At 46.4% G+C, this 25,081-nt stretch overlaps 1 protein-coding gene across 1 annotated transcript in view; it reads right to left on the bottom strand.

Annotated features, from left to right (window-relative positions):
- The window catches only part of LOC143959456 (hemicentin-1-like), a 476,712-nt gene that overhangs the window by 364,046 nt on the left and 87,585 nt on the right, over positions 1-25,081 (bottom strand). The window contains exons 3-4 of the mRNA XM_077468108.1: positions 16,157-16,495; positions 2,806-3,141 (exon numbers count right to left, since the gene is read on the bottom strand). Coding sequence (XP_077324234.1) covers positions 2,806-3,141; positions 16,157-16,495 — 675 coding nt within the window. The remainder of the gene's footprint in view (positions 1-2,805; positions 3,142-16,156; positions 16,496-25,081) is intronic.

The following is a 25,081-nucleotide window of genomic DNA, read 5'->3' as shown; positions in this document are numbered from 1 at the left end:
TCGAGTTCAGCCATACAGATAGTATGGCTGAATTCGTGTCGCACCTGCCGTACCCGCCGCAAATTCGCACGGGACCCTTTTTTTGGCCCGCAGCAGTATCGGATCGCATGGGTGTTCACACCATGCGATCCGAGTTTGCAGATCGCATTGCGATATGCAAACTGATCTGGGGGTGTCATTAACATTTCACTGACACTCCCAGCAGTTCACATAGGGCAGTGTGAACTGCCGCCGGGAGGTATGCGATGCGGGAACCCGCCGCGGATTCGCGGCGTTTCCGCATCGCTCCAGTGTGAACCCAGCCTAATAAGCGATAGTTTTTCTGATCGCTGTATTAGTGTCACAGGTGACGCTAGTTAGGCAGGTAGGTATTTAGGTTCGCCGCAGCTTTTTATAGCGCCAGGGACCCCCATATACTACCGCATAAAGCCCCCTGATTGCCCCCTAGTTAACCCTTTCACCAGTGATCACCATATAACTGTTACAGGTGACGCTGGTTGGTTAGTTATTTTTTTATAGTTTCAGGGCACCCGCCATTTATTACCTAATAAAGGTTTAACCCCCTGATCACCCGGCGGTGTCATTTGTGACTAATAACTGTTAGGGCAGTTAGGGTTAGCCCCCTTTAGTTCTAAGGTACCCCCCTAACCCCCCCAATAAAGGTTTAACCCCGTGATCACCCCCCGTCGCCAGTGTCACTAAGGCTGGGTTCACATTGCAGCGGTGTATGAGAACGGATGTGATTCGCACCGCACTGCAGTGCAAATCACATCCGATCTCTGTGCGATTCGAGTTCTGCCATTCGCCGCACCCGCCGCAAACTTGCACGGGACCCTTTTTTTGGTCCGCAGCAGAATCGGATCGCATGGGTGTTCACACCATGCGATCCGAGTTTGCAGATCGCACTGCGATATGCGAACTGATCTGGGGGTGTCAGTAACATTTCACTGACACTCCCAGCAGTTCGCATAGGGCAGTGTGAACTGCCGCTGGGAGGCATGTGATGCGGGAACCCGCCGCGCATTCGTGGCGTTCCCACATCGCTCCAGTGTGAACCCAGCCTAATAAGCGATCATTTTTCTGATCGCTGTATTAGTGTCACAGGTGACGCTAGTTAGGCAGGTAGGTATTTAGGTTCGCCGCAGCTTTTTATAGCACCAGGGACCCCCATATACTACCGCATAAAGCCCCCTGATTGCCCCCTAGTTAACCCTTTCACCAGTGATCACCATATAACTGTTACAGGTGACGCTGGTTGGTTAGTTATTTTTTTTATAGTTTCAGGGCACCCGCCATTTATTACCTAGTCTCACTAGTGTACCCCTAAATTTAGGGGTGTCTACTTTCCAAAATGGGGTCATTTGGGGGGGGTTTGTGCCATCTTGGCATTTTATGGCCTTCAAAACTGTAACGCCCTTAGAAAGCCTGAAGGCGGTGCTTGGTTTTCGGGGCCCCGTACGCGGCTAGGCTCCCAAAAAGTCCCACATATGTGGTATCCCCGTACTCAGGAGAAGCAGCAGAATTTATTTTGGGGTGTCATTTCACATATGCCCATGGCATGCGTGAGCAATATATCATTTAGTGACAACTTTGTGAAAAAAAAAAAAAAAGTTTGTAATTTTCCCGCAACTTGTGGCAAAATATAAAATATTCCATGGACTCAACATGCCTCTCAGCAAATAGCTTGGGGTGTCTACTTTCTAAAATGGGGTCATTTGTGGGGGTTTTGTGCCATCTTGGCATTTTATGGCCTTCAAAACTGTAATAGGTAGTGAGAAGTGAAATCAAAAATTTACGCCCTTAGAAAGCCTGAAGGCGGTGCTTGGTTTTCGGGGCCCCGTACGCGGCTAGGCTCCCAAAAAGTCCCACATATGTGGTATCCCCGTACTCAGGAGAAGCAGCAGAATTTATTTTGGGGTGTCATTTCACATATAACCATAGCATGTGTGAGCAATATATCATTTAGTGACAACTTTGTGTAAAAAAAAAAAAAAAAAAATTTTTTTGTCATTATTCAATCGCTTGAGGCAAAAAAATAAAATATTCAATGGGCTCAACATGCCACTTATCAATTTCCTTAGGGTGTCTACTTTCCAAAATGGGGTCATTTGGGGGGGTTTTGTACTGCCCTGCCATTTTAGCACCTCAAGAAATGAGATAGGCAGTCGTAAACTAAAAGCTGCGTAAATTCCAGAAAACGTACCTTAGTTTGTAGATGTGACAACTTTTGCGCAAACCAATAAATATACAATTATTGACTTTTTTTTTTACCAAAGACATGTGGCTGAATACATTTTGGCCTAAATGTATGACTAAAATTGAGTTTATTGGATTTTTCTAATAACAAAAAGTAGAAAATATCTTTTTTTTTCAAAATTTGCGGTCTTTTTACGTTTATATTGCAAAAAATAAAAATCGCAGAGGCAATCAAATACCATCAAAAGAAAGCTCTATTTGTGGGAAGAAAAGGACGCAAATTTTGTTTGGGTACAACATTGCATGACCGCGCAATTACCAGTTAAAGCAGCGCAGTGCCAAATTGTAAAAAGACCTCTGGTCATTTACCAGCAAAATGGTCCGGTCTGAAGGTGGTTAAAATGAGCACTTTAGATTGTGAACATTCGAGTCCCATAGACTTTAATAGGGTTCTAAAGTTCACACGAAGTTTAGGTCTGTTCGCAGGTTCTGGTGCGAACCGAACAGGGGGGTGTTCGGCTCATACCTATTCTACATGGACGGTGTATATAAAGACACAGAGCGGGGAGGACACTGCTAGGACTGGGGGTGGGTGTTGGGTGGACTTACCTTCTACATGGACGGTGTAATAATCTCTCTGTATATGGTGTCCTGCAGAGTTGTGTATTTCCACAATGTACATCCCGTCATTCTCCGGAGTCACATTGGATATGATGAGACTTCCATTCTCTGATATCTTTATATTGGGGAGGATTGTGTTCTCAGATTTTCTTAGTGTACATCCCCTGTGTAGAAATATTCTGCTCTCATTTCTGGTTGGGGGTTTATATTTCCATTCAATCTGGTCACATTTCCCTCTATCTGTATGGTTGAGGGTGGGATGGATTCTGATGGGGATGAGAAGGTCAGATCCCGGCCGGGTGAATATTTCCTCCTGGACATTTCCTGCACAGACAGAATACAGATCCCAGTCAGGTCACAGTGTACTCCCCTCCCCCCTCATATAATTCATATTGCTCTATAGGGAACCAGTAATGTTCAGATTAGATTCCTCCGAGACCTCCGGGGTCTTCCGGGGCTTCTCCAAGTGTTGCCACAGCATCTGAGATCTAGGACTGAGCTCAGGTGTGTTCAGGTATTGGTCCAAACCCAACTGAGCTATCCCACCAGGAGGTGGCACTGCAGACCACCAATCATAAGCCATAAAGGCATTGCCTGCCCTGTATCTGCATGTATACAGGTGGTGTATTTATGTGAGGCTGTAGGGAAATCTTCAGCTGCTGGTGATTGGTGGTCTGCAGTGACGATGATCTCGGGTGGGTTGGGACTTGTATCTGAACACCCCTGAGCTCATCTCCATAAAGATCATTGAGGAATCTCCTCTGACTCCCCTATACTCTCCATTATTCTATAATAAATCATCAATGAAGAGACAATCATTACTGATACATGGCGGACCCCCATCATCCCCAGTGTGGGGTTTGTTGGCTGTAAGAAGTATTTATGAACGGGTGATAAATAGTATTAGAGACAGAATGAAGCCAGGTGAGATAATATGTGAGCTCTCAGTAGATGATGGTGAGCGTCCATCCATACATGGACAAAGACGGTCAGTGCGGCCGGAGGTGGGCAGGTGGGGGTAAAAACGAGTACCTGTTCCAGATGTTTCTTACTACCTGGTCTAAGAGATGCATATACATTGTAGACAGTGGTGTCGGGGGAGGGGGGGCTGGAGTCCCGAATGGGTCCCCGAAAAGCCCTGGGTGTCAGGCACAATTTTAACGTTAGCCACGAGTGCCGCCGAGCGGGGACCGATCTGATCCCGAGAGCCGCCAAGCGGGGACCAATCTGATCCCAAGTGTTGCTGAGCGGGGACCAATCTGATACCAAGTGCTGCTGAGCGGGAACCGATCTGATACCAAGTGTTGCTGAGCGGGGACCGATCTGATACCAAGTGTTGTTGAGCGGGAACCGATCTGATACCAAGTGCTGCTGAGCGGGGACCGATCTGATCCCAAGTGCTGCTGAGCGGGGACCGATCTGATCCCAAGTGCTGCTGAGCGGGGACCGATCTGATCCCAAGTGTCGCTGAGCAGGGACCGATCTGATCCCAAGTGCTGCTGAGCGGGGACTGATCTGATCCCAAGTGCTGCTGAGCGGGGACCGATCTGATCCCAAGTGCTGCTGAGCAGGGACCGATCTGATCCCAAGTGCTGCTGAGCGGGGACTGATCTGATCCCAAGTGCTGCTGAGCGGGGACCGATCTGATCCCAAGTGCTGCTGAGCGGGGACTGATCTGATCCCAAGTGCTGCTGAGCAGGGACTGATCTGATCCCAAGTGCTGCTGAGCGGGGACCGATCTGATCCCAAGTGTCGCTGAGCAGGGACCGATCTGATCCCAAGTGCTGCTGAGCGGGGACCGATCTGATCCCAAGTGTCGCTGAGCAGGGACCGATCTGATCCCAAGTGCTGCTGAGCGGGGACTGATCTGATCCCAAGTGTTGCTGAGCGGGGACTGATCTGATACCAAGTGCTGCTGAGCGGGGACCGATCTGATACCAAGTGCTGCTGAGCGGGGACCGATCTGATACCAAGTGCTGCTGAGCGGGGACCAATCTGATACCAAGTGCTGCTGAGCGGGGACCAATCTGATACCAAGTGCTGCTGAACGGGGACTGATCTGATCCCAAGTGCTGCTGAGCGGGGACCGATCTGATACCAAGTGCTGCTGAGCAGGGACCGATCTGATACCAAGTGCTGCTGAGCGGGGACCGATCTGATCCCAAGTGCTGCTGAGCAGGGACCGATCTGATCCTAAGTGCTGCTGAGCGGGGACCGATCTGATCCCAAGTGTTGCTGAGCGGGGACCGATCTGATCTCGAGCGCCACCAAGTGAGGCCGAGTCACATAGCAGGTCCCGCCTTTTGGAGTCTGCAGTGCCAATGATGGACATCCCAGTGATCCACCGTGGGATGTGTGACGTCCATCATAGGTGCTGCCGGCTCCAGAAGGTGGGAATTAGAATGAGGCCTCCGCACCACATCGATCCCCGCTCGGGAGTGCGGCTCTCCCCCTCTCCTCTGGCTGCCTTGCACACCACGGCTGAGCTGAGGTGCAGGACACACACAACAGTGTGTGTATGTCAGGTAGGTAGGTCAGTGCATGTCAGGTAGGTAGGTAGGTCAGTGCGTGTCAGGTAGGTAGGTAGGTCAGTGCGTGTCAGGTAGGTAGGTAGGTCAGTGCATGTCAGGTAGGGTCAGTGCATTTCAGTGCGTGTCAGGTAGGTCAGTTTGTGTCAGGTAGGTCAGTGTATATCAGATAGGTAGCTCAGTGTATGTTAGGTAGGTAAGTCAGTGTAGGTCAGTCAGTGTGTGTCAGGTAGGTAGGTCAGTGCGTGTCAGGTAGGTAGGTAGGTCAGTGCATGTCAGGTAGGGTCAGTGCATTTCAGTGCGTGTCAGGTAGGTCAGTTTGTGTCAGGTAGGTCAGTGTATATCAGATAGGTAGCTCAGTGTATGTTAGGTAGGTAAGTCAGTGTAGGTCAGTCAGTGTGTGTCAGGTAGGTAGGTCAGTGTGTGTCAGGTAGGTAGGTCAGTGCGTGTCAGGTAGGTAGGTAGGTCAGTGCGTGTCAGGTAGGTAGGTAGGTCAGTGCGTGTCAGGTAGGTAGGTAGGTCAGTGTGTGTCAGGTAGGGTCAGTGCGTGTCAGGTAGGTCAGTGCGTGTCAGGTAGGTCAATGTATATCAGATAGGTAGCTCAGTGTATGTTAGGTAGGTAAGTCAGTGTAGGTCAGTCAGTGTGTGTCAGGTAGGTAGGTCAGTGTGTGTCAGGTAGGTCAGTGCATGTCAGGTAGGTAGGTCAGTTTGTGTCAGGTAGGTCAGTGTGGGTCAGGTAGATCAGTGTATGTTAGGTAGGTAAGTCAATGTAGGTCAGTGTATGTTGGGTAGGTAGGTCAGTGTGTGTCAGGTAGGTCAGTGTGTGTCAGGTAGGTAGGTAGGTCAGTGCGTGACAGGTAGGTAGGTCAGTGTGTGTCAGGTAGGTCAGTGCGGGTCAGGTAGATCAGTGTATGTCAGGTAGGTAGGTAGGTCAGTGTATATCAGGTAGGTAGGTAGGACAGTGTATGTCAGATAGGTCAGTGCGGGTCAGGTAGGTCAGTGTATGTCAGGTAGGTCAGTGTATGTCAGGTAGGTCAGTGTATGTCAGGTAGGGAGGTCAGTGAATTTCAGTTAGATCAGTGGCGGCCCATCCATAGTGGGCACCCGGGTGCCGCCCCCCCCCCCCCCCCCCCTCCTGTAGTCACCAAAAAATAAATAAATAAATAAAAAACATTTTTAAAACTGCCCCTTAAGACATTAAAATAAAAAGGCATTTAACATAGTGCATCATATATAACTAAAGGAATCATCCATTATATACTAGAGGGGCTAAAGAGACATCTAGTGGTGAAAGAAATTATTGCATCTTTTCTTTAATGTGATTTATTTAGCATCCATCATTATTGCCATCTAGTGGACATATATTATAGTGCATCATATATAACTAAAGGAATCATCCATTATATACTAGAGCAGTGATGGAGAACCTTTTTGAGTCTGAGTGCCCAAACTGAAATAAATAAGTTGGTTTTGTGTTGTAAAGTGCCAACACGGCAATTCACAAGAGAGGGGGTGTGTGTAAGAGAGAGGGGGGTTGTGAGAGAGAGAGGACACATAGAGAAAGGTGACAGAGAGTGAGGGGGGACAGATAGATATAGATAGGGGACACACACACAGAGGGGGGGCAGAGAGAGAGGGGGGCAGAGAGAGAGGGGGGACAGAGAGGGGGAGGGGGACAGAGGGGGAGGGGTGTGAGATGCTGAGAGAAATGGGACAGAGAGAGAGAGACATGGGACAGAGAGAGAGAGAGATATGGGACAGAGAGAGAGAGATATGGGACAGAGAGAGAGACATAGGACAGAGAGAGAGAGAGAGATATGGGACAGATAAAGTGGAGGGAACAGTGACAGAGAGAGAGTGAGGGGGGCAGATAGATAGAGATAGGGGACACACACAGAGAGGGGGGACACACGGGGGGCAGAGAGAGAGGGGGGACAGAGAGATGGGGCGAACATAGAGGGGGAGGAGTGTGAGAGATAGAGGGGGCAGAGAGAGACATGGGACAGAGATAAAGGGGAGGGCACAAAGAGAGAGAGGGGACAGAGAGAGAGGGGAGGGCACAGAGAAAGAGAGAGAGAGGGGACAGAGAGAGAGAGGGGGCACAGAGAGACATGGGGGACAGAGAGAGAGAGGGGTGACAGAGAGAGAGGGGGGAGGACAGAGAGAGAGGGGGGGACAGAGAGAGGGGGGACACAGAGAGAGGGGGGACACAGAGAGAGGGGACACAGAGAGAGGGGACACAGAGAGAGGGGACAGAGAGAGAGGGGGGAGGACAGAGAAAGAGAGAGAGAGAGAGAGGGGGGGACAGAAAGAGGGGGGAAAGAGAAAGAGAGGGACACAGAGAGAGAGAGGGGACACAGAGAGAGGGGGGCACAGAGAGAGGGGGGTACAGAGAGGGGGAGCAGAAAGAGGGGGACACGGGGCTGAAAAAGAGGAGAGCTGAGAGAAAGGGAGACCTCTAGCTATGTCCTTATCTGCAATCCCTGCTCTGCCTCCCTGCCCCAGTCTTTGTCTGCAGGTATTCAGTGTATAATTGTGCCCGGTACCTGTCTCCATCCCTGTTCCATCCAGCGGCTCCCTCACACCCTGCGCCTCTCGCCTGTCCTTGTCTTATAGGCCCACGGTCAGTCTGTTCTCCGGGCCTCACTGTTGAAGGAGATTTGAGGAGTCCAAGCTCCGGAAGGCGCCAAGTATACTGCGCCCCTCTTCAGCCATACAATGAAGCAGTGAAGCTCTTCTCTCCCTCCCGTGCATGCTGTCAGGCCTGTAGCCTACCACGCGGAGAATGTGGGGCCACCCACTCACTCGTGCAGACAGTTTCCTGCACCTCGCCGCTGCTTGCTTCTCTCCCTCGTGTGCTCTCAGGTCTGTAGCCTTCCGCGCGGAGGCTGCGGAGCCACCCACCCGCTCACTCGTGCAGTTAATTTCCTGCACCTCGCCGCTGTTTGCTGCCATGTTCTGCCCACCGTGAACCAGGACCCTCTCGTGTGCCCACAGAAATGGCTCTGCGTGCCAGCTGTGGCACGCATGCCATAGGTTCGCCATCACTGTACTAGAGGGGCTAAAGAGACATCTAGTGGTGAAAGAAATTATTGCATCTTTTATTTAATGTGATTTTTTTTAGCATCCATCATTATTGCCATCTAGTGGACATATATTATAGTATATGTGTATCTTGTTAGACAAGTCACTATATCAGCCTTTCTCAACCTTTTCACCACAGAGGAACCCTTGAAATAGTTCTCCAGTCTCGGGGGAACCTCTGCTAAAAATTAGAAATCTACAACTCATGATACATTAGTGTGATGGTTGGTGGGAAGAATGGTCCTTACACTTGTGATCATTGGAAATAATTACCTCCTTACAGAGAGCTAAAAGGATCAATGGTGTGAGAGGGAACTTAACTGAGAGGCAGAAATTGCCCAATTCTGAAGGAACCCCTACAACCTCTGGGGGAACCCTGGTTGAGAATCACTGCACTATATCAATATCAATTCATTTATCGACTCTCAGCAATGCCATCTAGTGGGCTTATAGTAAAACAACTTTCATTTGTCTTAGGTGATTTTCTATTGCTCTATCAAATTTCCCATATAAAGTGCAATAATTAACTTTCATCTACTTTAAAAAGTTATTATGACCAAAAAATCTATTTTATAGTAAGCCCAAGGTCCCAATAGACATAAAAACCGGAACCGTACCCGCTAGTCACCAGTCCTCCAGTCACCAAACCACCGACTCAGGGACAACTAGCAGGTGCCCATACACCAACAGGGAGCCGTACCTCAGACGGGTCCCTACACCATGCCTTGTAAGTGCCCATATGACCTAAAAGGACCTTGCACCCCGTGCAGTGCACCACCTGTTCCCGAAAACTCTCAAGTCTCCCAAAACAAAATAAACAGTCCCCCAATGTAAACCCCATGGCCAATCAAGTCTTCCAGTGAAGCATATTCTCATCATTCACAATAAATAACACTCAATGATCTGCTGGAAAAAAAAACACTCCAACATGTCCAATCCTGACCACAAATGATTGCTCCTGGTCCTCACTGTGGAATGCATACAAAGGGGCAGGGTAACCTGGCTGACATCATTGCCCACATATAGACATGACCATACCTGGTCAATGACATTACCTCCATGATTCCGTATTCCACACCACGGACTGGGAGCTCAAATTCACAGGGAGTGAACTCCCAACTCCATCCACTTTTTGAACTGAATCATGATCACACGTGCTCTCCTGAGGGTAAGAGCCGACTCTCCAGAGGGTAAGAGCCAGCTTTTCAGAGGATAAGAGCCCGGTCTCCAGAGGGTAAGAGCCCGGTCTCCAGAGGGTAAGAGGCCCGGTCTTTAGAGGGTAGGAGCCCGGTCTCCAAAGGGTAAGAGCCCGGTCTCCAGAGTGTAAGAGCCCGGCCTCCTGAGTGTAAGAGCTCCGGTCTCCAGAGTGTAAGAGCTCCGGTCTCCAGAGTGTAAGAGCTCAGTCTTCAGAGGGTAAGAGCCCGGTCTTTAGAGGGTAGGAGCCCGGTCTCCAAAGGGTAAGAGTCTGGTCTCCAGAGTTTAAGAGCCCGGTCTTCAGAGGGTAAGAGCTCCGGTCTCCAGAGGGTAAGAGCTCCGGTCTCCAGAGGGTAAGAGCTCGGGTCTCCAGAGTGTAAGAGCTCCGGTCTCCAGAGTGTAAGAGCTCAGTCTTCAGAGGGTAAGAGCCCGGTCTTTAGAGGGTAGGAGCCCGGTCTCCAAAGGGTAAGAGTCTGGTCTCCAGAGTTTAAGAGCCCGGTCTTCAGAGGGTAAGAGCTCCGGTCTCCAGAGGGTAAGAGCTCCGGTCTCCAGAGGGTAAGAGCTCCGGTCTCCAGAGGGTAAGAGCTCGGGTCTCCAGAGGATAAGAGGCGGCTCTCCAGAGGGTAAGAGCCCGGTAAGAGTGCCTAACCTTACCTCTATTAGTAGAAGATTATATAGAGAAAAAAATTGACAGACAGAAAAGATTCTAAAGTGCTAATTTTAAAGGCTAATTTGCAAGTTACTGTCCAAAAAAGTGTTTGGGGACCCGGGTCCTGCCCCAGGGGACATGGATCAATGCAAAAAATAGTTTTAAAAACGGCCGTTTTTTTCGGGAGCAGTGATTTTAATAATGATTAAAGTGAAACAATAAAAGTGTAATATTCCTTTAAATTTCATACCTGGAGGGTGTCTATAGTATGCCTGTGAAGGGGCGCATGTTTCCCGTGCTTAGAACTGTCCCTGCACAAAGTGTCATTTCTGCAGGAAAAAAAGTCATTTGAAATCACTTGCGGCTATAATGAATTGTCGGCTCCCCGTAATACAGAGAACACTATTATTTTTAATAAAGGAATTTTTCAAAAGTGTCTTTGTCTTATTTAACTATTTTTTACACTTTCTTTGTGAAATGGTAGGCCCTTACCATTTCAAACGGGGGGGCGGGATCTGGGGGTCCCCTTGTTAAAGGGGGCTTCCAGATTCTGATAAGCTCCCCGCCCGCAGACCCCCACAACCACCAGCCAGGGTTGTAGGGATGAGGCCCTTGTGCCCATCAACATGGGGACATGGTGCTTTGGAGGGGACCCCAAAGCATCCTCCCAATGTTGAGGGTATGTGGCCTGGTACGGTTTAGGAGGGGGGGGGCTCTCTCTCCTCCCCCCCTCTTTTCCTGCGGCCTGCCAGGTTGTGTGCTTGGATAAAGGGTCTGGTATGGATTTTTAAGGGGACACCCACATAAATTTTTTGTTTTAAATTTGACATGGGGTTCCCCTTAATATCCATAACACACCTGAAGGGCCTGGTAATTGAATTTGGGGGAACCCCACGCTTTTTTTTTTTTTTTATCAATGACTTTCAATGAGTGTTCTCTGTATTACGGAGCCGACAATTCATAATAGCTGCGAGTGATTTTAAAATGACTTTTTTTCCTGCATAAATGACACTTTGCGCAGGGACAGTTCTAAGCCCCAGAAACATGCGCCCCTTCACAGGCATACTATAGACACCCCCGAGGTATGAAATTTAAAGGAATATTACACTTTTATTGTTTCACTTTAATCATTATTAAAATCACTGCTCCCGAAAAAACTGCAGTTTTTAAAACTTTTTTTTCATTGATCCATGTCCCCTGGGGCAGGACCCGGGTCCCCAAACACTTTTTAGGACAGTAACTTGCATATTAGCCTTTAAAATGAGCACTTTAGATTTTGAACGTTCGAGTCCCATAGACTTTAATAGGGTTCTAAGAAGTATGCTATATAGAGTTTAGCAGCTCCATCGAATCTTCTTTATATATTCGACAGACACCATAAGCCTTCAAAGACAGATTCGACCGTAATTCATGTGGATTTTCGGACGAATGCAATTTTTGAACGAAAAACAAAATAAATAAAAACTAATTTAGGGAGTAACTAAATAAATGTATTTTTCGGACGAAAACGAAATCCCGAAACAAAATATTTCACTCTGCACATGTCTATTCTATTCAATATTTTATGTTTGAAATTTGAATATTCTTTTCTATTCTAAACCAGAATTTTGGGAGACAGCTATATTCTTTCTATTTAATGCTATTCTATTTGAAATTTGAATTTCAAAAGACAGCAATATTCTTTCTATTTTATTCTATTCAAAATTCGAAATTTGAATTTTGAAATTCAAAATTCAAATTTTGGAAGACGACTATATTCTATTTTATTCTATTCTAATAATTTATTTTCTATTCTAGTGTATTCCTTTATTTTCTATTTTATTCTTTTTGGAATTTGTATATTAGAAGACAGCTATATTTTTTATATTTTATTATATTCTATTCGATATTGTATGTTTGGAATTTGAATATTCTTTTCTATTCTAAACCAGAATTTCATAAGACAGCTATATTCTTTCTATTTTATTTTAGTCTATACAAAATTAGAATTTCAAAATTCAAACTTCAGAAGACGGCTATATGCTTTCTATTTCATTCTATTTAAAATTAGAATTTTGGATGAGGGCTGTATTCTTTCTATTTTTTTCTATTCCATTCAAAATTAGAATTTTTTTAAATCTGATTTTGGAAGATGGCTATACTGTATTTTATTTTATTCTATTCTACTCACAATTTGAATTTCAGAAGACGACTATATTCTTTCTATTTTATCGTATTCAAAATTCTAATTTCGAATTTTGAAACTCAAAATCAAATTTTTGAAGATGCCTATATTCTTTCTATTTTATATTATTTTATTCTAAGTTTGAATTTCAGAAGACAGCTATATTCTTTCTATTTTAGATTATTTTATTCAAATTTTGGAAGACAGCTATATTCTTTCGATTTGATTCTATTCTATTCAAAATTTGAATTTCAGAAGATTACTATATTCTTTCTATTTTATTAAATTCAACGTTTGAATTTCGGAAGACAGGTATATTCATATTCTATTGTATCGTATTTGAAATATTAATTTTGAATTTTGAAACTCAAAATCAAATTTTGGAAGATATTCTTTCTATTTTATATTATTCTATTCTATTCTAAGTTTGAATTTCGGAAGACAGCTATATTCTTTCTGTTTTATATTATTTTATTAAAATTTCGGAAGACGGCTATATTCTTTCGATTTGATTCTATTCTATTCAAAATTAGAATTTCAGAAGATGACTATACTCTCTATTTTATTGTATTTTATTATATTCTACGTTTGAATTTCGGAAGACAGGCATATCCTTTCTATTTTATTGTATTCGAAATTCTAATTTTGAAATTTGAAACTCAAAATGAAAATTTTGGAAGATGGCTATATGCTTTCTATTTACTTCTATTCTATTTTCTTCTGTTCAATAAAAATTTTTGCTATTGTATTCTATTATTTTCTATTCTTTTATTTTCTAAGGGCATATCTTGCCAAGGAGAACCCCCCCGGCATAGAACCATATCCCCATGTTGATGAGGACACCTTGGCCCAGTGGTTGTGGATGTCTGCCGGGGGAAAGCATCTTTAACAATAGTGGGGTACCCGGGTACTGTCTTCCACCTATGTCAATGAGTATGGGATACATCGTACCTCTACTCGTTTACAACAACAAAAAAAGTAAAGAGTACATAAAAAAACACTGATGTTGCGTACACACGATCGGACTTTCCCACAAAACCGTGGATTTTTTTCCGAAGGATGTTGGCTCAAACTTGTCTTCCATACACACGCTCACACAAATGTTGGGCCAAAAACCCGAAGGTGGGAACGCGGGACGTACAAGACGTACGACGACCCGAGAAAAAGGAAGTTCAACAGCCAGTGCGGCTCCTTCTGCTTCATTCCGAGCATGTGTGAGCTTTTGTGCGACGGACTCGTGTACACGCGATCGGACGTTTCCGACAACAAAGTGAAGCTGGAGGAGAATTTGGGTTTTTCAAAATTTTCTGATCTTCAGTCTTTTGAACTTTCAGAATCTCTCTCTTATTCTTGGATTTTCAAATTTGCTCATTTTAGAATTGTCAAATTTACGGAATTTCGAATTTTCCAGTTTCTGAAATTTCAAATTTCCAAATTTTGAAATTCCAAAATTAGAAAATTCTTAAATTTGAAATTTGGAAATTCTTAAATGTGAAAATTCAGAAATTCAAAAATTTGGAAATGTCAGAATTAATGAATTTGTCAAAATTTGTTAAAAAACGAATTTGGAACTAAACTAATTGCACAAGTTTAATAGTTTCACCCCACCCCCACCCTCTTTTGTTAATAAAGCTTCAAGATTCCATTCAGTCTGCCATTGGGCAGATGACGTCAACAGGAAGAAAACTGCAGGGATTTTTCAAAGACGGTTCTGCCCTCAGCAACAGACGCCTCATTTATCTTTGGGATTTTCATTTTATATTCAAACAAAAAAGCATTAGTGGTAAGATTTGTATATAAAGACACGGAGCGGGGAGGACACTGCTAGGGCTGGGGGTGGGGGTTGGATGGACTTACCTTCTACATGGACGGTGTATATAAAGACACGGAGCGGGGAGGACACTGCTAGGACTGGGGGTGGGGGTTGGGTGGACTTACCTTCTACATGGACGGTGTATATAAAGACACGGAGCGGGGAGGACATTGCTAGGACTGGGGGTGGGGGTTGGGTGGACTTACCTTCTACATGGACGGTGTATATAAAGACATGGAGCGGGGAGGACACTGCTAGGACTGGGGGTGAGGGTTGGGTGGACTTACCTTCTACATGGACGGTGTATATAAAGACACGGAGTGGGGAGGACACTGCTAGGACTGGGGGTGGGGGTTGGGTGGACTTACCTTCTACATGGACGGTGTATATAAAGACACGGAGCGGGGAGGACACTGCTAGGACTGGGGGTGGGGGTTGGGTGGACTTACCTTCTACATGGACGGTGTATATAAAGACACGGAGCGGGGAGGACACTGCTAGGACTGGGGGTGGGGGTTGGGTGGACTTACCTTCTACATGGACGGTGTATATAAAGACACGGAGCGGGGAGGACACTGCTAGGACTGGGGGTGGGGGTTGGGTGGACTTACCTTCTACATGGACGGTGTATATAAAGACACGGAGCAGGGAGGACACTGCTAGGACTGGGGGTGGGGGTTGGGTGGACTTACCTTCTACATGGACGGTGTATATAAAGACACGGAGCGGGGAGGACACTGCTAGGACTGGGGGTGGGGGTTGGGTGGACTTACCTTCTACATGGACGGTGTATATAAAGACACGGAGCGGGGAGGACACTGCTAGGACTGGGGGTGGGGGTTGGGTGGACTTACCTTCTACATGGACAGTGTATATAAAGACACGGAGTGGGGAGGACACTGCTAGGACTGGGGGTGGGGGTTGGATGGACTTACCTTCTACATGGACGGTGTATAAAAAGACACGGAGCGGGGAGGACATTGCTAGGACTGGGGGTGGGGGTTGGATGGACTTACCTTCTACATGGACGGTGTATATAAAGACACGGAGCGGGGAGGACACTGCTAGGACTGGGGGTGGGGGTTGGATGGACTTGCCTTCTACATGGACGGTGTATATAAAGACACGGAGCGGGGAGGACACTGCTAGGACTGGGGGTGGGGGTTGGAGGGACTTACCTTCTACATACACGGTGTATATAAAGACACGGAGCGGGGAGGACACTGCTAGGACTGGGGGTGGGGGTTGGAGGGACTTACCTTCTATATACACGGTGTATATAAAGACACGGAGCGGGGAGGACACTGCTAGGACTGGGGGTGGGGGTTGGATGGACTTACCTTCTACATGGACAGTGTATATAAAGACACGGAGTGGGGAGGACACTGCTAGGACTGGGGGTGGGGGTTGGATGGACTTACCTTCTACATGGACGGTGTATAAAAAGACACGGAGCGGGGAGGACACTGCTAGGACTGGGGGTGGGGGTTGGATGGACTTACCTTCTATATGGACGGTGTATATAAAGACACGGAGCGGGGAGGACATTGCTAGGACTGGGGGTGGGGGTTGGATGGACTTACCTTCTACATGGACGGTGTATATAAAGACACGGAGCGGGGAGGACACTGCTAGGACTGGGGGTGGGGGTTGGATGGACTTGCCTTCTACATGGACGGTGTATATAAAGACACGGAGCGGGGAGGACACTGCTAGGACTGGGGGTGGGGGTTGGAGGGACTTACCTTCTACATACACGGTGTATATAAAGACACGGAGCGGGGAGGACACTGCTAGGACTGGGGGTGGGGGTTGGAGGGACTTACCTTCTATATACACGGTGTATATAAAGACACGGAGCGGGGAGGACACTGCTAGGACTGGGGGTGGGGGTTGGGTGGACTTACCTTCTACATGGACGGTGTAATAATCAGTCTGTATACGGTGTCCTGTAGAGTTGTGTATTTCCACAATGTACATCCCGTCATTCTCCGGAGTCACATTGGATATGATGAGACTTCCATTCTCTGATAATCTTATATTGGGGAGGGTTGTGTTCTCAGGTTTTCTTAGTGTACATCCCCTGTGTTGAAATATTCTGCTGCTCTCATCTCTGGTTGGGGGTTTATATCTCCATTCAATCCCGTCACATCTCCTTGTATCTGTATGGTTGAGGGTGAGATGGATTCTGATGGGGATGAGAAGGTCAGATCCCGGCCGGGTGAATATTTCCTCCTGAACATTTCCTGCACAGACAGAATACAGATCCCAGTCAGGTCACAGTGTACTCCCCTCCCCCCTCATATAATTCATATTGCTCTATAGGGAACCAGTAATGTTCAGATTAGATTCCTCCGAGACCTCCGGGGTCTTCCTGGGCTTCACCAAATGTTGCCACAGCATCTGAGATCTAGGACTGAGCTCAGGTGTGTTCAGGTATTGGTCCAAACCCAACTGAGCTATCCCACCAGGAGGTGGCACTGCAGACCACCAATCATAAGCCATGAAGGCATTGCCTGCCCTGTATCTGCATGTATACAGGGGGTGTATTTATGTGAGGCTGTAGGGAAATCTTCAGCTGCTGGTGATTGGTGGTCTGCAGTGGCGATGATCTCGGGTGGGTTGGGACTTGTATCTGAACACCCCTGAGCTCATCTCCATAAAGATCATTGAGGAATCTCCTCTGACTCCCCTATACTCTCCATTATTCTACCAATAAATCATCAATGAATAGACAATCATTACTGATACATGGCGGACCCCCATCATCCCCAGTGTGGGGTTTGTTGGCTGTAAGAAGTATTTATGAACGGGTGATAAATAGGGAATGTATTAGAGACAGAATGAAGCCAGGTGAGATAATATGTGAGCTCTCAGTAGATGATGGTGAGCGTCCATCCATACATGGACAAAGACGGTCAGTGCGGTCGGAGGTGGGCAGGTGGGGGTACAACAAGTACCTGTTCCAGATGTTTCTTACTACCTGAGAGATGCATATACATTGTAGACAGTGGTGTCGGGGGAGGGGGGGCTGGAGCCCCGAATGGGTCCCCAAAAAGCCCTGGTTGTCAGGCATGCTCGGGATCTGATCAGTCCCCGCTCGGCGCCACTCAGGATCAGATCGGTCCCCACTCAGCTGCGCTCGGAATCAGAACAGTTCCCGCTCTGCTGCGCTCGTGGCTAACATTAAAATTGTGCATGCCTGACTCCAAAAGGTGGGACCTGCTATGTGACTCGGCCATACTTGGTGGCGCTGGGGATCAGAACGGTCCCTGCTCTGCGGCGCTCGGGATCAGAATGGTCCCACTTTGCGGCGCTCGTAATCAGAATGGTCCCCGCTCTGCGGCGCTCGGGATCAGATCGGTCCCCGCTCAGTGGCTCTCGGGAACAGACCGGTCCCAGCTCGGCAGCGCTCGGGATCTGATCGGTCCCAGCTCGGCAGCGCTCGGGATCTGATCGGTCCCTGCTCGGCTGCGCTTGGGATCTGATCGTCCCTGCTCGGTGGTGCTCGGGATCAGATCAGTCCCCGCTCAGTGGTGCTCAGGATCAGATTGGTCCCAGCTCGGCAGCGCTCGGGATCTGATCGGTCCCAGCTCGGCAGCGCTCGGGATCTGATCGGTCCCTGCTCGGCTGCACTTGGGATCTGATCGGTCCCTGCTCGGTGGTGCTCGGGATCAGATCAGTCCCCGCTCAGTGGTGCTCAGGATCAGATTGGTCCCAGCTCGGCAGTGCTCGGGATCTGATCGGTCCCTGCTCAGCGGCGCTCGGGATCTGATCGGTCCCAGCTCGGCAGCGCTCGGGATCTGATCGGTCTCTGCTCGGCTGCACTTGGAATCTGATCGGTCCCCGCTCGGTGGTGCTCGGGATCAGATCGGTCCCCGCTCGGTGGTGCTTTGGATCAGATCGGTCCCCGCTTGGTGGTGCTCGGGATCAGATCGGTCCCCGCTCGGTGGTGCTCGGGATCAGATCGGTCCCCGCTCGGTGGTGCTCGGGATCAGAACGGTCCCCGCTCGGCGGCGCTCGTGGCTAACATTAAAATTGTGCATGCCTGACTCAAAAAGGTGGGACCTGCTATGTGACTCGGCCATACTTGGTGACGCTTGGGATCAGAACAGTCCCCACTCTGCGGCGCTCGTAACCAGAACGGTCCCTGCTCTGTGGCGCTCGGGATCAGAACGGTCCCACTCTGCGATGCTCGAGGTCAGAACAGTCCCCGCACAGTGGCGCTCGGGATCAGACTGGTCCCAGCTCGGCAGTGCTCGGGATCTGATCGGTCCCTGCTCGGCTGCGCTTGGGATCTGATCGGTCACCGCTCGGTGGTGCTCAGGATCAGACCGGTCCCAGCTCGGCAGCGCTTGGGATCTGATCAGTCCCCGCTCGGTGGTGCTCGGGTTCTGATCAGTCCCCGCTTGGTGGTGCTCGGGATCAGATCGGTCCCCGCTCGGTGGTGCTCGGGATCAGATCGTTCTCCGCTCGGTGGTGCTCGGGATCAGATCGGTCCCCGCTCGGTGGTGCTCGGGATCAGATCGGTCTCCGCTCGGTGGTGCTCGGGATCAGATCGGTCCCCGCTCGGTGGTGCTCGGGATCAGATCGGTCCCCGCTCGGTGGTGCTCGGGATCAGATCGGTCCCCACTCGGTAGTGCTCAGGATCAGATCGGTCCCCGCTCTGCGGCGCTCGGGATCAGAACGGTCCCCACTCTGTGGCGCTCGGGATCAGAACGGTCCCCAGTCCCCGCTCAGTGGTGCTCAGGATCAGACCGGTCCCAGCTCAGCGGCGCTCGGGATCTGATCGGTCCCCGCTCGGTGGTGCTCGGGATCTGATCGGTCCCCGCTCGGTGGTGCTCGGGATCTGATCTGTCCCCGCTCGGCGGTGCTTGGGATCTGATCGGTCCCTGCTTGGTGGTGCTTGGGATCTGATCGGTCCCTGCTTGGTGGTGCTTGGGATCTGATTGGTCCCCACGCGGCTGCTCTCGGGATCAGATCGGTCCCTGCTCAGCGGCTTTCGGGATCAGACATTCCTGGGATTAGGACCCTTGTCCCGATTTAATTTTGTCCCGGGAAATTAGTTTTTTCACGGATTTTCGCCGCCGGCCGCTAGAGGTCTGCGGCTGGCGGAGACAATGTCTCCGCCAGCAGCCATTTTAAAGAAAACAAACAATTAAGATAACATCTCTAGATAATATATAACTTTAAACAAAAATCTGCGAGGTGGATGGATAAATCAATTCACCCGTAGAAAACAGCGCATAATATTCAAATAGAAGAAAAGAAATTATATACAAATTGCGCTAGTGCAACCTATTGTTCTATGGAAAGAATATTTCTATCTTCCCAAATGTAACCATACAATCACAATATTGTCCATGAACACTGTCCATATATCTAAATTGTACTGAGTACTTAGGATAGTTTCAGGAAACGAATTGAAACAGGATATCTATTTCAGTCCATCCACAGACAATAAAATTAATAGCCAAAACAAAAACAGAATGTCCTGGTATAAATCAAGAGGAGTGTACGATGCAATCCTCCCTTAATATGAAAAAACAGTGATCACGAATTTGCTGGGGTACAATCTCAAGACTGGGGTGACCCCCCCTTAGTAATGCTCTTACCAGATATGCCTGGTTACATAGGCTCTTCGAAAATACTCCTCATCCGCTCGATTTCATCCGGTTCGTCTGCCCTAGGTAATACACGGTCGGATGTGCTTAGATACGCGGGCTCTCAGATGTTCCTCATCGGCTGGATCCCATCCACTGCATACACGATCGGATGTGCTTGGTTACACGGGCTCTCAGATGTTACTCATCGGCTGGATCCCATCCACTGCATAAGTGCCGGGTGATTCAAGATCTCCGAAAGAAGCAATTACGGGAAACAAACATAGCGTAATACTGTCTTATGAAAACACAATTTATTTAAATAAAAATGTTGCACTCACACAAAGTTAATTCTTTAAAGCATTGGTTCACTCAGCGTGCATAGTTCTTAATCACAGTCTCAGGGGAAATAATAGCATCAGCCGCTAATGGCCGTCACCACTTAGTAGTTCACGGTTAAAGCTGTGCGACTCTTCCTCCCTCCTGTCAGTTCCTCTATGCTGCGAACGTGTGCTACCACCCTGACGCGTTTCGTCGTATTGACATCATCTGAGGGTGGGGGCAATCAGTCCTGACTACACTTAAATACGTGTGGTATTAACCCTTCGTGAACATGTATAAATGTATAGCGGTTAATCTATCTATATTATGTACGTTGCTCTCTTTGAAAAAAGAATCCCAATGGATATATCGGATGAACACTCTGACTCCTAATGGGTTAAACGTTGAATTAGACGTTAATTGTTTTATAAGTGATTTTTAAAGCTGTTTTAAAGGGGGCTTAATATCCAGATTACGTGAATAACAACTTTTCTACTACTAATACTTTTAGCACTAAACCTGTTTAATTACCAACTTTTATTACCAACTTTTAATCATAGAACTTTTTTATGATAATTTTTATTACAGTCATGTTCGGAAATATTGGGGTCTTATTGGTCACCCTTGATTAGTATTACTGTGTCAGGTGACTAGACATTGAATTTATGAGTCGCACAGGCACTTTTCATTAAGGTGATAGTACCCTGACGTTAAGAGAAGGGATTAGTTGCATTTTACATTCTATATTTTATATTTTATATTTTATATTATGTAGATGACAAATAGGAAATATCATTATTTTATGCAGGTTGTTAGTATACGTGGAAGTCAGATTTTAATATGTGAATTTTTACCATAATGAGTTAATTAACGGAGACAGGCAGCAAGTTTGTTTAATTAGAATTTTAAATATATTATATCTTAGCCACATAAATATATAATGCCACATATACATGTACAATACATAAGCCACAACGTCGCATGTAAGGTAGATTGAGGATAGCGGCACTGGAAGTAGCCAATAATAGTCATAAAAAATTCCCGTCGCATCACAGAGATTGTACCGTGTATAACCCACTCATCGTATCAGCGATGGTTTTAATGGGAGGCTCGTGATGGACGGCTCGCCTCTTTCTGCATGAAGAGCTTGGTAATATAAGTCAGTGTCAGTTGAGACTGTTGCTTGACCTTATTATCAGAAAAAATAGGAGACAGGCCATAAAAGGTTGCGAATCCTTTTTCTTTATACATCTCCTGTATAATAAAGTTTATCGTTTAAACTTGAAGTATCTAGATCAACGTGACGGGAATCCCCTCGTTTAAAGAAACACAAGTGATTGGGATATATGCGCCGGATTTTGTAAACATCATGATTGTTAGCATATCAGTACATTATCAGAAATCCGACATGGCCATATTGGTAGAGTGTGTGAGGGTAATAAGATCGTTTGTGGTTTTTATCTGTAATTTTGTTTTCATCTCTCCTGAGGTTTTAATCTAATTTCTGGGATTTTTTAAACTTATATATTTTTCAATTTATTTTTTGAATTCTTCCAATTCTTAATATTTCGTTTGTTAAAATTTTTTCTGTGTAATGAAATGGTTCCCTTAAAAACATCGTTTATGAAAGCCTATGACAGGTATTCTGTCAAAGAGAGCAACGTACATAATATAGATAGATTAACCGCTATACATTTATACATGTTCACGAAGGGTTAATACCGCACGTATTTAAGTGTAGTCAGGACTGATTGCCCCCACCCTCAGATGATGTCAATACGACGAAACGCGTCAGGGTGGTAGCACACGTTCGCAGCATAGAGGAACTGACAGGAGGGAGGAAGAGTCGCACAGCTTTAACCGTGAACTACTAAGTGGTGACGGCCATTAGCGGCTGATGCTATTATTTCCCCTGAGACTGTGATTAAGAACTATGCACGCTGAGTGAACCAATGCTTTAAAGAATTAACTTTGTGTGAGTGCAACATTTTTATTTAAATAAATTGTGTTTTCATAAGACAGTATTACGCTATGTTTGTTTCCCGTAATTGCTTCTTTCGGAGATCTTGAATCACCCGGCACTTATGCAGTGGATGGGATCCAGCCGATGAGTAACATCTGAGAGCCCGTGTAACCAAGCACATCCGATCGTGTATGCAGTGGATGGGATCCAGCCGATGAGGAACATCTGAGAGCCCGCGTATCTAAGCACATCCGACCGTGTATTACCTAGGGCAGACGAACCGGATGAAATCGAGCGGATGAGGAGTATTTTCGAAGAGCCTATGTAACCAGGCATATCTGGTAAGAGCATTACTAAGGGGGGGTCACCCCAGTCTTGAGATTGTACCCCAGCAAATTCGTGATCACTGTTTTTTCATATTAAGGGAGGATTGCATCGTACACTCCTCTTGATTTATACCAGGACATTCTGTTTTTGTTTTGGCTATTAATTTTATTGTCTGTGGATGGACTGAAATAGATATCCTGTTTCAATTCGTTTCCTGAAACTATCCTAAGTACTCAGTACAATTTAGATATATGGACAGTGTTCATGGACAATATTGTGATTGTATGGTTACATTTGGGAAGATAGAAATATTCTTTCCATAGAACAATAGGTTGCACTAGCGCAATTTGTATATAATTTCTTTTCTTCTATTTGAATATTATGCGCTGTTTTCTACGGGTGAATTGATTTATCCATCCACCTCGCAGATTTTTGTTTAATGTTTTTTAGTGGTTTTATTGATTTAATACCTTTTAGCGGTTTTATTGATTTAATACCTTTTAGAACAGCTGCTTAAATTCCACAACTCCCAGGTAGAAAGCATATTCTTTAATGCTAAGCGCCTTTTATTTGCGTGGTTAACGGGCGGAGGTTATCCTAAGCAAAGGCACATATTTGTTCATAATATATAACTAAAGGAATCATCCATTATATACTAGAGAGACTAAAGAGACATCTAGTGGTGAAAGAAATTATTGCATCTTTTCTTTAATGTGATTTATTTAGCATCCATCATTATTGCCATCTAGTGGACATATATTATAGTATATGTGTATCTTGTTGGACAAGTCACTATATCAACATCAATTCATTCGACTCTCAGCAATGCCATCTAGTGGGCTTATAGTAAAACAACTTTAATTTGTCTTAGGTGATTTTCTATTGCTCTATCAATATTAGGACCAAAAATCTATTTGATAGTAAATATCATTGGAATATATTAGCATTATAAAAAAATGAATGTCAAATTAACATTTAAAATTTAAAAATAAAATAAAATATCAGCTCTAGGAAGACCACTACATTAAGCCATGAGAGAAAAAATATAAACTTAATAATTAAATATAAAACAATTAAGATCAAATTCTACACTTTTTTGTCAATATTGATTATTTTTCAGCATATTTGCACTTTATTGATATTTATTTGCACAACAATCATTGTGTGTGTGCACGTATATTTCAGCTGTTTTGCACTTTATATCACTACTTGCACTTTATTATATAAGTTATGGAATATTGAATGTTATTATTGTTCTTTATTGAATATTGTATTTTCCAAATAGTAGAAGTAAGGTAGCGCCACATAATAAGATTGCATACATGGTGCTTCATTTGCTGGTATTTAACCCGCCTTGTGGCGCAATACAGAACGCCGAGCAGCTTCTGCCCGTAAAATCACTGTGATTCTACGGGCGGGAGCATTGTTGTTTAAACCCCCGAGGTCACTTTCAGGTTTCGTGAAGCAGACGAAAGCCGGAAATGTGACGTAGGCGGCTCCGTTCCTCAGCCTGAGCGGAGCTGCAGTAAGGCGAGGGCATACATAAATATTTTTAAGCAATTGAAAATTACTAAAATGCACCCCTTTACTCACACTTTGACTTGAGCAATATGATCCATGTTTTATTTTTTATTTAGAATATATCCAGCAGCCAGGTTTTTTTTTATGAATAATGTTCTCAATGCTTGCAGCAGTTGTGAGCAGGAGATGTAATTTCTGCTGCAACTTGGTGACACATGCTGCTGCAATTTGGTGGTGACACATGCTGCTGCAATTTGGTGGTGACACATGCTGCTGCAATTTTGTGGGACACATGCTGCTGCAATTTGGTGGTGACACAGGCTGCTGCAATTGATGGTGACACATGCTGCTGCAATTTGATGGTGACACATGCTGCTGCAATTTGATGGTGACACATGCTGCTGCAATTGATGGTGACACAGGCTGCATTTGGTGGTGACACATGCTGCATGTAAGGAGGGACTCCCCTGGGGACACCTGATGTAAGGAGGGACTCCGCTGGGGACACCTGATGTAAGGAGGGACTCTGCTGGGGACACCTGATGTAAGGAGGGACTGCGCTGGGGACACCTGATGTAAGGAGGGACTCTGCTGGGGACACCTGCTGTAAGGACAGACTCCGCTGGGGACACCTGATGGCAGGTGTCGTGGCTAGTGACACGCTCAGGGCTCCCACTGATTCTGCATTATGGTGAGTTGAATGATTTCCATTTTATGTTACAATGTTTTAATAGAAATAACACGCATCAATCATCCTGACACCATAACAACCATGGTGCCAGGATGATTGAAGTGCTAACACCAGGTGTTTGGAGTATCTTTATCTGCTGATTGTCAAACTTTTTAGAATACACATATTTCTATTGTTGTGTAGGATCTGGGCCTGCTGTCCCTCCACCCCTCTCTCCCTCTCCCTCCATCCCTCGTTCATCTCAGACATTAACTACACCACCTTAGAGCCACGCCCACTATTTCGCTGAAACCATGCCCATTTTCACCAAGTGGGAGGGGTCCAAAAGGAAGGGTGGGGTCTGGTGCCCCCCCATCCTAAAACTTCACCAGCCGCCACTGAGGCAGATAGGTCATTGCCTCAGGTA

This window comes from Lithobates pipiens, unplaced genomic scaffold (assembly GCF_037356315.1).
Source record: "Lithobates pipiens isolate NorthernLeopardFrog02 unplaced genomic scaffold, aLitPip1_a1.2 Scaffold_76, whole genome shotgun sequence".
Taxonomy (NCBI): Eukaryota; Metazoa; Chordata; class Amphibia; order Anura; family Ranidae; genus Lithobates; species Lithobates pipiens.
Note: the sequence above shows the minus strand (reverse complement) of the source record. Positions and strands in the feature narration are given on the sequence as shown.